The sequence below is a fragment of the Pongo abelii genome, chromosome 10, assembly GCF_028885655.2.
Source record: "Pongo abelii isolate AG06213 chromosome 10, NHGRI_mPonAbe1-v2.0_pri, whole genome shotgun sequence".
NCBI lineage: Eukaryota > Metazoa > Chordata > Mammalia > Primates > Hominidae > Pongo > Pongo abelii.
In genome coordinates this window covers 63940481-63955535 of record NC_071995.2, presented here as the reverse complement: position 1 = coordinate 63955535, position 15055 = coordinate 63940481, and the positions used below count along the sequence as shown (strand labels likewise).

At 40.3% G+C, this 15055-nt stretch overlaps 1 protein-coding gene across 1 annotated transcript in view; it reads right to left on the bottom strand.

The window, feature by feature from the left end:
• Positions 1–10231: 10231 nt before the first annotated feature.
• HMGA2 (high mobility group AT-hook 2) overlaps positions 10232–15055 on the bottom strand; it is a 141270-nt gene continuing 136446 nt past the window's right edge. The window contains exon 5 of the mRNA XM_002823485.6: positions 10232–13207. Within this exon, the coding sequence (XP_002823531.1) occupies positions 13160–13207 (48 nt within the window). The 3' untranslated portion in view covers positions 10232–13159. The remainder of the gene's footprint in view (positions 13208–15055) is intronic.

Here is a 15055-nt window from a genome sequence, read left to right as displayed (position 1 = left end):
GCAAAAATGTTTTCAATACAGTTCCTTCTCCCTGTCATCCACTACCCCCTCCACTGGGGGAGGAGAGGCCATAGGAAGCATCATAGCTCCTCCATGTCTTTTTTTTTTTCTTTTTTGAGACAGAGTCTCGTTCTGTCGCCCAGGCTGGAGTGCAATGGCGTGACCTCGGCTCACTGCAACCTCTGCCTCCCAGGTGCAAGCGATTCTCCTGCCTCAGCCTCCCGAGTAGCTGGGATTACAGGCATGCACCACCAGGCCTGGCTAATTTTTGTATTTTTAGTAGAGATAGGGTTTCACCATGTTGGCCAGCCTGGTCTCAAACTCCTGACCTCAGGTGATCCACCTGCATCAACCTCCCAAATTGCTAGGATTACAGGCATGAGCCACCATGCCCAGCCTCCTCCATGCTTTTCCTATCTCTCTTCATTGGACCAGAGCTAATATGCACTGAATGCCCTCACAAATGATATTAAAAATTTTAAAGGAAATTTTATTATTATTATTATTATACTTTAAATTCTGGGATACACTTGCAGAACATGCAGGTCCGTTACATAGGTATACATGTAATCCTAGTGCTATCCCTCGCCTAGCCCCCACCCACTGACAGGCCCCAGTGTGTGATGTTCCCCTCCCTGCGTCCATGTGTTCTCATTGTTCAACTCCCACTTATGAGTGACAACATGTAGTGTTTGGTTTTCTGTTCCTGTGTTAGTTTGCTGAAAATGATGGTTTCCAGCTTCATCCATGTCTCTGCAAAGGACATGAACTCATCCTTTTTTATGGCTGCATAGTGTTCCGTGGTGTATATGTGCCACATTTTCTTTATCCAGTCTATCATTGATGGGCATTTTGGTTGGTTCCAAGTCTTTGCTATTGTGAACAGTGCTACAATAAACATACATGTGCATGTGTCTTTACAGTAGAATGATTTATAATCCTTTGGGTATGTATCCAATAATGGTATTGCTGAGTCAAATGGTATTTCTGGTTCTAGATCCTTGAGGAATCGCCACACTGTCTTCCATAATGGTTGAACTAATTAACACTTCCACCAACAGTGTAAAAGCATTCCTATTTCTCCACATCTTCTCCAGGATCTGTTGTTTCCTGACTTTTTAATGATAGCCATCCTAACTGTCATGAGATGGTATCTCATTGTGGTTTTCATTTGCATTTCTCTAATGACCAGTGATGATGAGCTTTTCTTCATACGTTTGTTGGCTGCGTAAGTATCTTCTTTTGAGAAGTGTCTGTTCCTATCCTTTGCCCACATGTTGATGGGGTTGTTTGTTTCTTTTAAATTTGTTTTAGTACCTTATAGATTCTGGGTATTAGCCCTTTGTCAGATGGATAGATTGCAAAAATTTTCTCCCATTCTGTAGGTTGCCTGTTCACTCTGATGATAGTTTCTTTTGCTGTACATAAGCTCTTTAGTTTAATTAGATCCCATTTGTCAGTTTTGGCTTTTGTCGCCATTGCTTTTGGTGTTTTATGACATGATTGTATATTTAGAAAACCCCTCCATCTCAGCCCAAAATCTCCTTAAGCTGATAAGCAAATTCAGTAAAGTCTCAGGATACAAAATCAATGCGCAAAAATCACAAGCATTCCTATACACCAGTAACAGACAAACAGGGAGCCAAATCATGAGTGAACACCCATTCACAATTGCTACAAAGAGAATAAAATACCTACAAATACAACTTATAAGGGATGTGAAGGACCTCTTCAAGGAGAACTGCAAACTACTGCTCAAGGAAATAAGACACAAACAAATGGAAAAACATTCCATGCTCATGGATAGGAAGAATCAATATCATGAAAATGGCCATACTGCCCAAAGTAATTTGTAGATTCAGTGCTATCCCCATCAAGCTACCACTGACTTTCTTCACAGAATTAGAAAAAACTACTTTAAATTTCATATGGAACCAAAAAAGAGCCCATATAGCCAAGACGATCCTAACCAAAAAGAACAAAGCTGGAAGCATCATGCTACCTGACTTCAAACTATACTACAAGGCTACAGTAACCAAAACAGCGTGGTACTGGTACCAAAACAGATATATAGAACAATGGAACAGAACAGAGGACTCAGATATAATGCCATACATCGACAATCATCTGATCTTTGACAAACAAGAGAAAAACAAGCAATGGGGAAAGGATTCCCTATTTAACAAATGGTTTTGGGAAAACTGGCTAGCCATATGCAGAAAACAGAAACTGGACCCTTTCCTTATACCTTATACAAAAATTAACACAAGATGAATTAAAGACTTAAACATAAGACCTAAAACAATAAAAACCCTAGAAGAAAACCTAGGCAATACCATTCAGGACATGGCCATGAAAAGAAATTTTAAAGGTGGTTCTAAAATGTTAATCTGAGGCTAGTTGAAAGATAATTGTTTAAGGAGGTGTGATTGTCTGTGATCATTGGGAAATTGGGCAAGATTTCATTTTTTTATTTCAAGTTATGTGACAGGCTCAGAAACAACAAATCAAATAGAAAAGAATTCCTTGGAATGGCCTCAAGGATATACAAATGAATAGTAAGAAGAAATAGAGAATGATTCTAGTTTGATAGTCTTATGTGTGAAGCTAGATTTTCAGTTAACATAACTCTAACGGAAAATGCATAAATCAGGATACTATTAATAATGATTGTAGGAGGATTTTCATTGAATGATGTAAGATTAGACTCTGGCTCAATGTCCATTTCCATATGGCAGTTGTTCCTTCGGTAGGAAGAATACTCCATGCAGAATGCCCTTGTGATTCAAATGGAGTTCCAGAGAAATATTTAGTTAAAAGCTGAAACCATGTCAGTTACAAATCTATATCTTGTTTTCCATTATGACCAGAATAATAGCACATTTTCTTACACTGATCCATGTGCCATGATACGTGATGTTTCATTTACTTTCTTCACTAGCTCTACTTTCTTTACTAGCCTCTGGCTAGGATTTTTAATTGTTATCACTGTTATTATTATTGTTACTATATATGGTTAATTATGAATGACTTTATATTATCTTAAATTTAAGAAAAGACATATCCTGCATATATGTAACTTAAAGTAATATTATACATATATATGCATATATATGGATACATGCCTATATACACATATACATATGTATATGTGTATGTATGTACACACACACACAAACACATACTGAAAAAAACAAGCAGTCTCATGAAACTCCACTGCTGCCTGTGGGGTTGCTATTTTGTTATTTGTGGGTTTCAAACTTCAGTAGGTTCTGTTATCAGCCCAGGAGTTTCCTCATTTCTCTAACTTGGAAATAGACTAGGAAGCTGTGCACACGTGAGATATGTCAGACCCATGAAAGGTCCCTCGACTCAGTACTATTTCCTCTACAGGCTCTTAAACTAAATTCTCACCTCTGTGAACTAGTTCTGTTGTGTTTAAGATTTGTGGACATCTTAGTATCACAGAATTATAGAATTTTAAACCCAGAAACAATATTAAAGGTCAGTCTATAGATAAGGAGATAAAGGTCAACCGCCAAGCTCAGTCTATAGGTAAGGAGATGGGAACTCAGAGTTTGTCCAAGGTCTCAGCCTCTGAGAGTTGCAGAACCATGGCTAGAATAGGGTCTTCTGAAGGTCATTTTTGTCGACTTTCACTCATTCCTGTATTTACTGATGCTTTAGTTTATGGCATCATCAGGATTCTTCTGGGTGAAAATGAGAGAAACCCAAATCTGACAAACTTCAAGAAAAGAAGGAACTTTATTAGCTCGTGTAACTGAAAATCTCCAGGCACAAAGAAATCCGGTGGCTTAAATAATGTCTTCAACACTTGGTCTGTCTCCAAATCTTGTCTCTGCTTTCCTCTGTGCTGGATTCATTGTCTGACAAGCTCATCCAATGCTGTGGCCACAGGGCTTCCTCCTCACCACTCTTCTTCAGAAGCTACAGGCATACAGTCTACCAGCTTCAAGTCTACCAGAGTGAGAAGGGCTGACTTTCCTACCAGTCCCAGAAAAGTGTGACATTAAACATCATGGGCATGCCTTGGGTTGTGTGCCTCTGCTTGAACCAATCAGAGGGTCAAAATATAGCCACTGGTCTGAACTAAGTCACATACCCTCCCCTGCCACCAGGGATTGGATGTCAGCTCCAGCTGAATCTCACAGGCTGGGTGAAGAGAGAAATCTCCTGAAGAAAAAAAAAGTTCTGTTAGCAGAGGTAAAATAGATGCCGAGTAGTTCAGAGCAACAACTCTCTGTTCCCAGGGCACACTATATCTGAGACACTGTGTTAGGTGTTTGTCTATGGAGCATCTGTTGTCAATTCATTTGTTTAGCAGATGCTTTTTCAGGGTGAACATGCTGGTAGAAAGTTGAACTCATACAAATGGGGCAGAGGAGGGATTACATTGGCTGTGTTGAAGAAGTGATGGGGTGGCAACAGAGAGAGGCTTGGAGTGCAGAGCCTTGCACAGGGGAGGGAAAATAAGTTCTGAGTGAAGGTTAGTAGGGTGTTGAAGGACAGGAGGGCTCTAGGAAAAGGCCAGGTGAGAGGATGCTAGAAAGAATCTGTCTGCTAAGTGCAGAGGAAACTGGGTATGGTTCATTTCATTCAAGCAGTTTTGGAAGAGGAACTGTGTTCCACCACTGTGCCAGGTGCTAGAAAGACAAAGGTGGCAAGACAGACCTGCTCTCATGCTCCACAGGGGCACATCACACAATTGGTTAATGACAACTTCAGTAATTGCTACCAGGGAGACGTCTAGGGTGTTACAAGAGAATATATTCAATATATTTTTGAATATATTCAGTATTCAACAATAGCAAAAACAGGGGATCAACTGAAGTGTCTATCAACAGATGATTAAAGAAAATGCAGTGTATATATACAACCATAAAAAAGAATGAAATCATGTCTTTTGCAGTAACATGAATGGATCTTGAGGCCATTATTTTAAGTGAAACAACTCAGAAATAGGAAGTCAAATACCACATATTCTCACTTATAAGCGGGAGCTAAATAATGTGTACACATGAACCTAGAGTGTGGAATGATAGGCATAGGAGACTATAAAGGGTGGGGGGTGGATGATGAGAAACTACCTAATGGGTAAAATGTACATTATTTGGGTAATGGCTACACTAAAAGCTCAGACTTCACCACTATGCAACAGATCCATGTAACAAAATTGCACTTGTACCCCTTAAATTATACAAATGAAAAAAGAGAGAATATACACTTGGGGAGGGTCACCAAACTTTTTGGCACTAGGAACTGGTTTCATGGAAGACAACTTTTCCATGGACCGGAATGTTGGGAGTCAGGGATGGTTTCTGGATGGAACTCTTCCATCTTAGATTCTCATAAGGAACGCACAAGCTAGATCCCTTGCATGCGCGGTTCACGATAGGGTTTGTGCTCCTGTGAGAATCTAATGCCACCGCTGAACTGACAGGAGGCGAAGCATGGGTGGAAGTGCTCCCTTGCTTGCCACTTGCCTCCTGCTGTGCAGACCAGTTCTTAACAGGCCACAAACTACAAACTGGTAATGGTTTGGTAATGGGGTCTGGCGACCTTTGCACTAGAGGACCTGACTGTATGTCAGAGTTGGGAGTAAGAAGGCAGAGAGGCTACCCTAGACAGAGAAACATTTCAACTGAGATCTGAAGACTGAGGAGGAGGTTGGCCAGAGTGGAAGAGAGGCCGAGGAGGAAAAGAATTCCAAACAGGGGGTACCAGAGCCTGGGAAAAAGTGCTCAAGGTTATAGGAAAGAGAAAGGTGCATTCCAAGCCACTGTAAGGCAAGTGAGCACAAAGTAAGGAAGACTGAGAGAGCTCGGGCTCAAAAAGGAAGAAGGAGCCAGACTGTCAGGCCATTTGGACCATAGGAAAGATTTTGAATTTTACTGAGACCATTAATTTTGTGATTGGATTTCTGTTGTTCAAAAGATGACACTGGCTGTGGGTAGAGAAAAAATTGAAGTGGGTAAGAGCACATGGAGCATAAAAATGCAGTGGTGCTTGAACTGTAGTAGTGGCAATGGTGACGAAGAGAAAGCAGACACATTCACGAGATATTTGAAGACCTTTGTCTTGTAAAGATGACTTCTGTAATAGTTGGACGGGCAGTACAACATATCTTATGGATTTAGATAAGTTTCACGTTTTCATTAGCTGGTGTAAATATAGGTTTTATTTTTCATGACGTGATTAAGTTGGCTGGGATTAGGCTAAACATAATTGTTTTATGGCTAAATGTATCCCGTTGTAATAAATAATTACCATGTATCAGCCCACTTAATGCCTGATTTCAGAGACGAGGCCACAGGAAACTTCGACAAGCCTACAGATTTGGGGACTAGACTAAAGATAGAGGAATGGGACCTTAAATGTTACTGGTTTTGCAGAATGTTCTGAGTCTTATGGCCAACTTACTTGCAATTTCGAGAATCCCCTCAACCTGATAGAGCTCATAGTCTCTTGGTATATATTCTTAGATTGCTAAATGGGATGAATAGCTAGGTTTAGCTGTTCCACAATGCAACAGAATCATTCCAACTGAAGGGTACTGAAGACTTAGAGACTGAGTGTGCTGCTATTTCAGTGTTCCCTTTGAAAGTATAACTTTGGAAAATCTGACTGAAGCTTGGGAAGCTAGGATTAACTATGTTAGGGTTGTGCACCCAAGAGGAGTTTCATCCTGAGCAGCAATTGCATGCAATACTCTGTGGGTGTACACCAGTCTAGAGGACAGTGAGGAATCTGAGATTACATTATGGCTTTGCCATTTACTAGCTGTCTTCCCAAGTCAGTCACTTATGCTCTCTGAGCCTCAGTTAACCCATCTGTAAAATAAATATAATAATAATAATGCCTGCTATATTACTCACCATGGTGCTGAAGATGAAAAGAAAGAAAATTTGTGAAAGTGGTTTGTAAGCAAAAAACTGATGATGCAAAAAGAGTTGTCATTACTTGTCCCAGTCAAGATAGGCTAAATTGTTTCATGGTAAGAAACAGCAAACTCTCAGTGCCTCTAAATGAGGTGTCTTTATCCCCCTGCAAAGTCCACTGCCAGACCAACAATTCTCAGGGTATTTTATTTCCATTCACGTTCATGGTAAAGTCTGTGACATTCTTCAGCCTTGCTCACATTCGTCTCACCTCAGTTTCCGGGTGTTAAGTGAGAGTTGTTGGCTGTGCCATTGTAACAGGCAGCTGCTATCTTTCTTCTCTCCTGTATCTGTTTTCCCTTTTCCTGGATGTGGGCTTGGGCTTGTCTTTGGGGCGTCTCTCATTTCATGTTTCACATGGGGCTGGGCCTCCTCTCTTCCCTCCCTCTCACTTACTGAGGTCCGCCTTTATGGACTGGCTCTGGGGACAGACATGTGACCCACATCTGATCTAACCAATCACTGTTTTCTCCCCACTCCCACCCACTTCTGGCCAGAATGATTTTATAGTGATTGGCCTGAGATCCAAATTTGCCCAACAGTATTCAACCCCAAGATTTTGTTAGAAATATTGAAAAAAAAAAAAGGATCTTTCTTCAGAGTTTGCTAGACCAAGATGATGTGGGTCTGGGGCTTCTAGCAGCTACCCTGTCATCACTAGAAGATAACCTATCCAAGAATGAAGGCAAGATAGAGAAAAGCTGAACTATAGGTTATACACAGACTATAGTTCTTGCCACATCCTTGGGTCCCTGGATCAAGCCATACCTAAAGATCCACATCCTGGACTTCCTAGTTTATCAGCTACTACATATTTTGTTTTGTTTTGTTTGGCTTAAGCCATTCTGCATTGGGTTTATGTCTTGTGCAGCTGAAGGGATCCTGGCTAACACAGCCATTCATTTCTAGGGCAGGAGCTGCTAGCCTGCACTAGACTAAACTATCTGCATTTTAATATCAACTTTGTCTTTGTTTCATTGCATCTCTTGGAGCATTGCCACTTAAATGGCAGCTCCTTTTCCTTAGGTTCCTCTAAAACCTGGCCAATGTGCCCAGCGGAACAGCAGACATCAGTCAGAGATCTGACTTAGGAGGACATTGACGCTTTTGAGATCTCCAGGATTTGGGGAGAACATGGCAGTGTGTTAAAGGGCTCCTCTTTTCTCCAAACTCTCTAGATTCTCAGCAGCAGCACACTACTAGAGCTAGATCTGTGTCTACCATTTTCCTCACATAGCCAGTTTCTTTCAAGGTAGATACCCTACAGTCTGGGTTCTGGCAGTGTAGCATTCTCAAATGTTGCTATTTCACATCCTCAAGAATGTATGCTTAAACTAGGACTAAGGAAGCCACAGGACAAGCAAATTCCAAGAGTGAGAAAATAGGTAATTGAATAGAAGAAAGGGAGATGGGACACAAGGGTCAACCTTAGGGTTGGTGGCAGTACAGGGGAAGAATTTAGGGCCCTGGGAAGGCTGAGATGGGCTTACTCATGGAGTGGAGGCAGATCATCAAGGTGGTGAGTTAGGCTCAAAGGCAAAAACAAGAACCTAACTATTGCAAACTAGGTACAAAGTGGAGTATTGCTCACTGACATGAAGCATTTTCCCATGGACCGCAACTGGGTCTTGGTATGAGAGTGGAACCAAGGCATGACTGGCTTAGCTTGGGTGGAGTCCCAAATACAGAGGCTGAGGATGGAGGAGAGAGGGTCATATCTGCAGCCATTTCCCTCCTACTTCAGAAGAAAGATTGCCAAGTTTTACAGATGGCTGAACTCAGACTAGGGGTGTAGACCCCTGTTGTTGCCTTTTGACCCCCCCTGGTTGTTGTCTATCTGAATTATGTATTTCAAAAATATTTTGATTCAACTTTTCTTCCACTTTTAGGCCAGAATTCCTAGATCTGAAGAGTAATTGCTCAAGAATGACCTTACCTAACTCTAGAAATTAGTCTTGCTCAATAAAAAGTCATCTCACAGAAATAAAACTAACTTGAAAAGAAGAGCATCAAATCTGCCGTCTTCTCTCTGCTCTTGGGCTTTTTTTTTGTTTTTGATTTGAGAGACAGAGTTTTGCTGTGTTGCTCAGACTGAAGTGCAGTGGCTATTCAGAGGTGTGATCACAGTGTACTGCAGCCTCCAACTCCTGGACTTAAGTGACCCTCCTGCTTTAGCCTCCTGAGTAGCTGAAACTATAGGAGTGCGCCACTGTGCTGGTCTTGGGCTTCTTATGTTTCACTTCTCTGAAGTTTTGTTACAGTTGGAGTTTGCATCATATGCCTCCTAGCTGGATGGTATTCATTCCTAAATTCTATTTTTATTTCTGCCTAGACTCCTAAACCACTTACTATTCCTGAACTCACCAAAGAGTTGAGCATCCTCAGCCCATTAAAAGGTACATACCGTCCCCACGCTCCCATGTGAAATGCTACGTTGGTTGAAACTCATTCTCCCTCTCTGATGGTGACCATAAAGGCTTTTTGTGAGAGGGCCTGTGATTTGTCCTTGGTATTGGCAGGGGCTTCAGGATGCAGCCACTTTTCAGGACAACTCAGTAAGGTACTCACAGAATATTGGCTGTGAGAATAAGTGAATGAATTCAGGAATGAAATAATACATTTAACAAATTTCCTGACAGTAGACGTCTTAAAATTGGCAAGCTTTTCCTAGAAACAAATTTCTCCTTCTAAGAAGCTAAATGAAGAAAATTTGAGTAACAACGGTGATAGTACAAACCAAAAGTTTTAACTTTTTAAAAATCCTGGATTTATTCATAATTAGCAACTTAAGTGTCAAGTTGACCTTGAACTTGGTAGAATCATTCTGACTCTGCTAGTAGTTTTTAGAGTTAAAAGGCTCCTATCTAGGAGACACTTTTTGGCTTTCATTTCTTACTCTTTTCATCAAACTTCCGGATCTCTTTCCAATGTTACTTCAAAGACAACTAGTGCATTAGCTACTTCCCTTACAAAGTTTGTAGATGCTAGCCTGAAGTAAAAATTCTGTAGTTTGGAACTACAGCTTGTTCTTCACGCTTCTTCTAAGATTGTCTCTGTAGAACTAAATGTCAAAATCTGAAAGCCGAGTTCAGGGCAGTTGATTGAAGGAGTATGATATGTAAAACACACTTTATGTACATGTGAGCCAAGATGTGTGCAAGGGGTGCAACAAAATGACTTGTGAGTGTCTCCCTCCTTGATCTGTTTTGACCAAACTTTATTACTCATTTAATGGAACTGTAACAAAGAGTAGGAATCAAAACACATGGGGATCACAGAGGCTGTTATGTTTATTGTGCAGAACAGACAGTGATAATCCACTAAAGAAATATTTTCAACAAGCAAGCGATTCAAAGTACAATCATAGACAGCAATTCTACATAAGGAACAAAGAATAAAGTTAGAAGACACTCAAAGGAACAGGGAGAAAGTCAACTGCAGTTAAACGTCTTGATACTTTTCTCCTGCAAACATACCTAACTTGCAGAAATGGTAGAAAAGTTAAATGTCCAGTCTTATTTAGCTGCGACCAACAACAGCAAAGAACAGTCCTATAAAATTTATCTCCCACAAAAATAAACTATATATATAAAAATTTTATGATGTTCTTACTGTTCCATTGGCCACAAGCTTTTTTTTCAGTATGAAAAATGAGGTATACTGGGACTTAAGAGGTAGTAGTGTGTTTTGATTGTACAACGTACGGGAAATAAAAGTGTAACTTCACCAGAGATGGAAATCACTCGGTGCACCATGTTTGGCCAACATGAGCGATTGCTTCAATTTTATCAGCTGGCCAATGAGGTTTCTAAAAGGCCCATCCAAAGATATGGAATGCGACTTTTATTTTTATGAGCCACTGTTTATTTGCTTATTTAATGCACAGTTAACAGTAATGTTGAGTTTTAATTCTCTCCATAGCTCCTTTGGTGATTCACAACAGTGAGCGATCTGCCAGTCTCAGAGAGGTATGTGGCCTTTGAAACTACCTCCCTGAAGCAGCTGGAAGAGAGATGGTTTTGAGTTTCATTTGGCTTCAGTACTAAAAGCCATACTGACAAAAGCTGTCACGAGAAACTACCTCCTGGCCCAGTTGATAATACCATGTTAAAAAGTCAGCACACTCACTAGGAGAGAAAGGCATAAAAACTCTACATAAGAAGCGTTTAAAATAAATCTGGTTGAGACATATTACAAAAATCACATTTGTGTAAAATACATGAAAATATTTGTCAAGCATTTTCTTATATTTAACTAATCTTAAAAACACATATTTTTGATTGCATTATGCAAAAGCAGGGCTTGTTGCATCTCACCTACAAAGCTTCAAGTTTCTTTGAAGGTTGGCTTTTATTTTATTTATTATTTACTTATTTTGCAAAAGTATGTAAAAATGTGTTCCTTTCTATCAAATGTCTTTTACAAAAATAGTTTTGACTAGGGATAGCTGCAGTTTGAACTATTTCAAACATTGCAAAAAACAAATGAATGCTGCAAGTAACAAGTTCATTCCTTTTGAAGTCTGGAGGTAGGTCTTTGCAAGTCAATTAGTCCATTTCCTTAAACAATTCATTTGAGGTACAGACTTGGAGGGTAATATTTAAATATTACAGTCAAATCTTGTGTGATGTGTAGTGTGATTGAGGAAAATTATCCTTAAGAACCTAGGAGCGACTTGGTTAAAAAATTTTCAAGTTAATGTAGAAATCTAGCAGAGAAGCTGAAACAAGTATTTGTAAAAATTTTTAATTAAAAAAACATAGAAAAATACATAGTCATGCTGAAACACAGTAAGGAGATTGCTTCTTTAACTGTAATTAAGTGTACAAAAAGAACTGCAGATGATTAGAATCACCTACCCAGTAAGTTTTTTTCTTGCATTGCTTGTGTATAGCAGCATGTAATAAGTACTAGACTGTAAATTCGTTGTAACATTCAGAGGTAGTATTGAGTAGTGGGGATATATTGCATCTCTGGCTAAAAGTGCAGTTTGAATGAAGAGATGGTGAACTCAAGCCGAAGAAAAGCACCTCGGTCAACCATCTTATGTCAAAACGTATTACTTGAAGTAACACATATGCTTAATTTGAGGTAAGTGGTATTCAGGTCTTTCATGGAAACTGATACACAATGAAAAGAGAGAGGGAGAGGAAGAGAGAGAGAGAAAGACACAGAGAGAGATTGCCCCCTTTTTTTTTTTTTTGCTTTTTAAATTGATGTATAACTATAGCAAAAGAAATTTAGATTTCGCTCCTCCCACCTCATAATTAGGTGAGTTCATCATGCATTATTCTGTTGTACCTTTTCATTAAATTACAAAGAGGATAATTTTACTTGTCTAGTTTCCTTAAATGCTCTGAGGCTGACAAGTGTTATTTATTGCTAAATGGCATTTTGGCTCTGTAGGAAGTAGATTTCCTAAAAATGAAGTGTTGTCCTGAAAACAAGTGCTGTGAGTAAATTTATTACTCCTGCTGATATGTGTGATATCCATAAATAGAAGAGTTGGCAATATTTGTTTGCTTACTTCCCTTTTTGAAAAATGAACATAACCTTTTCTAGTTTGTTAGCTGAACGAAAGGATACATCAGCATTTCGTCTCATTTAGAAATAAAAAGTTAAAAATCATCAAGTAAGTGTCTACAAGATTATACGAAAAAGAGAAAGTAGTATCTAGTCCTTATCTTTGGTGTTCTAAACAGAGGATTCACTACAGGGAGTGGGTTGGGGTGGTATTTGAGGTGTACACAGTGTTACACACCGCGTTCTTCCTATATGAATGCCCGACGTCACAAGTGTGACACGTTTCTTGTTTGCATGCAGTGCAGTGATTGACTAAACCCAATTCGGTTTTTCTCACCCGCCCACTCTTGCTTATCAGATCAACAAACTATTAGTAGGTTAAGAAAAAAGAAAACAGTAATTAAAAGTTGCATTGTTAAGCTGTGTCCCCTGTGTTTACAGCAGTTTTTCACTAAACCTGGGACTGTGAAGGGATTACAAAGAAGGTGATTAATATAGTCCTTTTTAAGGTTATGTGATTTCTCCCCACCCCACCCCCACCCTCCCACACCCCACCCCACCCCACCCCAGATGAAAGTGGAAAGACCATGGCAATACAGAATAAGTGGTCACTGCAGTGTCTTCTCCCTTCAAAAGATCCAACTGCTGCTGAGGTAGAAATCGAACGTTGGCGCCCCCTAGTCCTCTTCGGCAGACTCTTGTGAGGATGTCTCTTCAGTTTCCTCCTGGAACACACAAAGGGCACAGCCATGACGCTCAATCGTTATACTGTTTGGGCTGCTCTTGCCAACAGTTGAGAGGTAACCTGTTTCCACAGCATATTATGCTTGCCTCAAAAGACGATGACGATGACTGGCGAGCCCTCATTCCCAGGGCTTCTTAAACCGTAATTGAGGAATCAAGGTGTTGTTTTTTCCCAGAGCGGTCATTAGCCACTGTTGACTTAAGGCTTGACATCATGGCGGCTGGTCAGCAAATTCAATTGTTTGCTGTCCAGAGAATGTCAGGGCAATGCACACTTACTCACCAATTAGAAAAAAATAGGAATGGATAAATTTTTCTCGACAGCATGCCATTCATCAGTTTTAAAAACCGGCACACAAGAAAAATAGAGTTAGGGGGATCCTTTCTTAAGGTATAAATGAACCCACCCTCCAGATACTGGTAATAATAGCTGGTATTTTTAGAGTGCTTACCAGATGCTTAGGCACCTTCTGTTAATATTCCTGTTTTACATCTGAGAAAACCAAGGCACAGACAAGTAATGTGCCCAAAATTACAGGGTGTGTGGGACCAGGATTTGGGTCGGGTTGGTACTGGTGCCAACACCTGTGTGTGACCGCTACACCACTGTGCAGAGGCAGTGTGAGAGCAGGGGCAGAGCTGACAACGAGCCTTCCCAAATCCATTTCCTCCCCCCTGTATTTATTAAAGCACATTTTGAGACAGTGACCCAAGTTCGGCGTAACTGCTCAATCTCAATACTAATCCTCATCGACCAAACATTTGATGGTGGGCTAGCCAAGCAGAGAAAATCTAATATATATGTTTTTGCAAGGCCCCCCTCTTCATATAAATCTAACTCCTCCTTCCCTTTTCCTTTTTCTGATTCCTTATGGCTCTGGAATTTGTTGGGGTTTCTGTGAGCCGGCTTGAGCCGCAAAGTTCTCTTTCCTTTTGCTTATTTAACAAATGTGCAGTACCTTTCAGGACATGGGTGGTAAAGCGGAGACAATAAACATTTCCGATAAAAGCGTCGTTAGTGAGAGGATGATTTTTATCAAATGCTGCACATTGTCTCATAAGACGGCATGTGAAAAAGATCTGGGGGAAGAGGTAAACATTTACTCCTGCAGCAGACCGAGCCCCTTTAAGAATGGCCAGCTTAAAACAGCTTATAACAGTCTTCATACTTTAATAGATTTGATTTTCCACATGGCTTCATTTTGTCTGGGTGGCTAACCGACACAATTTATACCTCTCTTCCTTTCCCAGGTCACTACAGTACACCATTCAGTAAAGCATGCCTTAAAGCTTGTCTGCATTATATGACCAAACTTCCATTCATTAGTGTTTGAAACACTTCAGCTGTGAAGGGACTCCTAAATGCTACCATGTGTGACGCTTTTGCGTAAAAGCAGCAAATGGAAGAAAAAAAACCCACATGAACGGGCACTCACACATTCACATGAATACACACACACACACAAACACACACACACACACACACACACACACACACACCATCCTGGGCTTTAATCACAGGCTACTGCATACTTCAAACCCTTTGCAAAAGGTTTCAAATATTCTCTTTCCCCCTGAAGACTGAGCAAGCTGTAAATCCTGGGAATAAACACACATACAAATGAATGGATTACAGCTTGAAAAATATAACCACGGCAGCATCAAGTCATGAGATTTCACACCGGTTTTGTTTAGTCTGCTTTGGGTTTTGTGGGAAAAGTGGAACGTATGAGGCTACCTCCTCTTTAACTCCCAACCCCCAAACTGTGGGCCTCACATATTTAAGCAGCAGGTTTATACCTCTTGACTAGGCAACAGGCCATGACCCT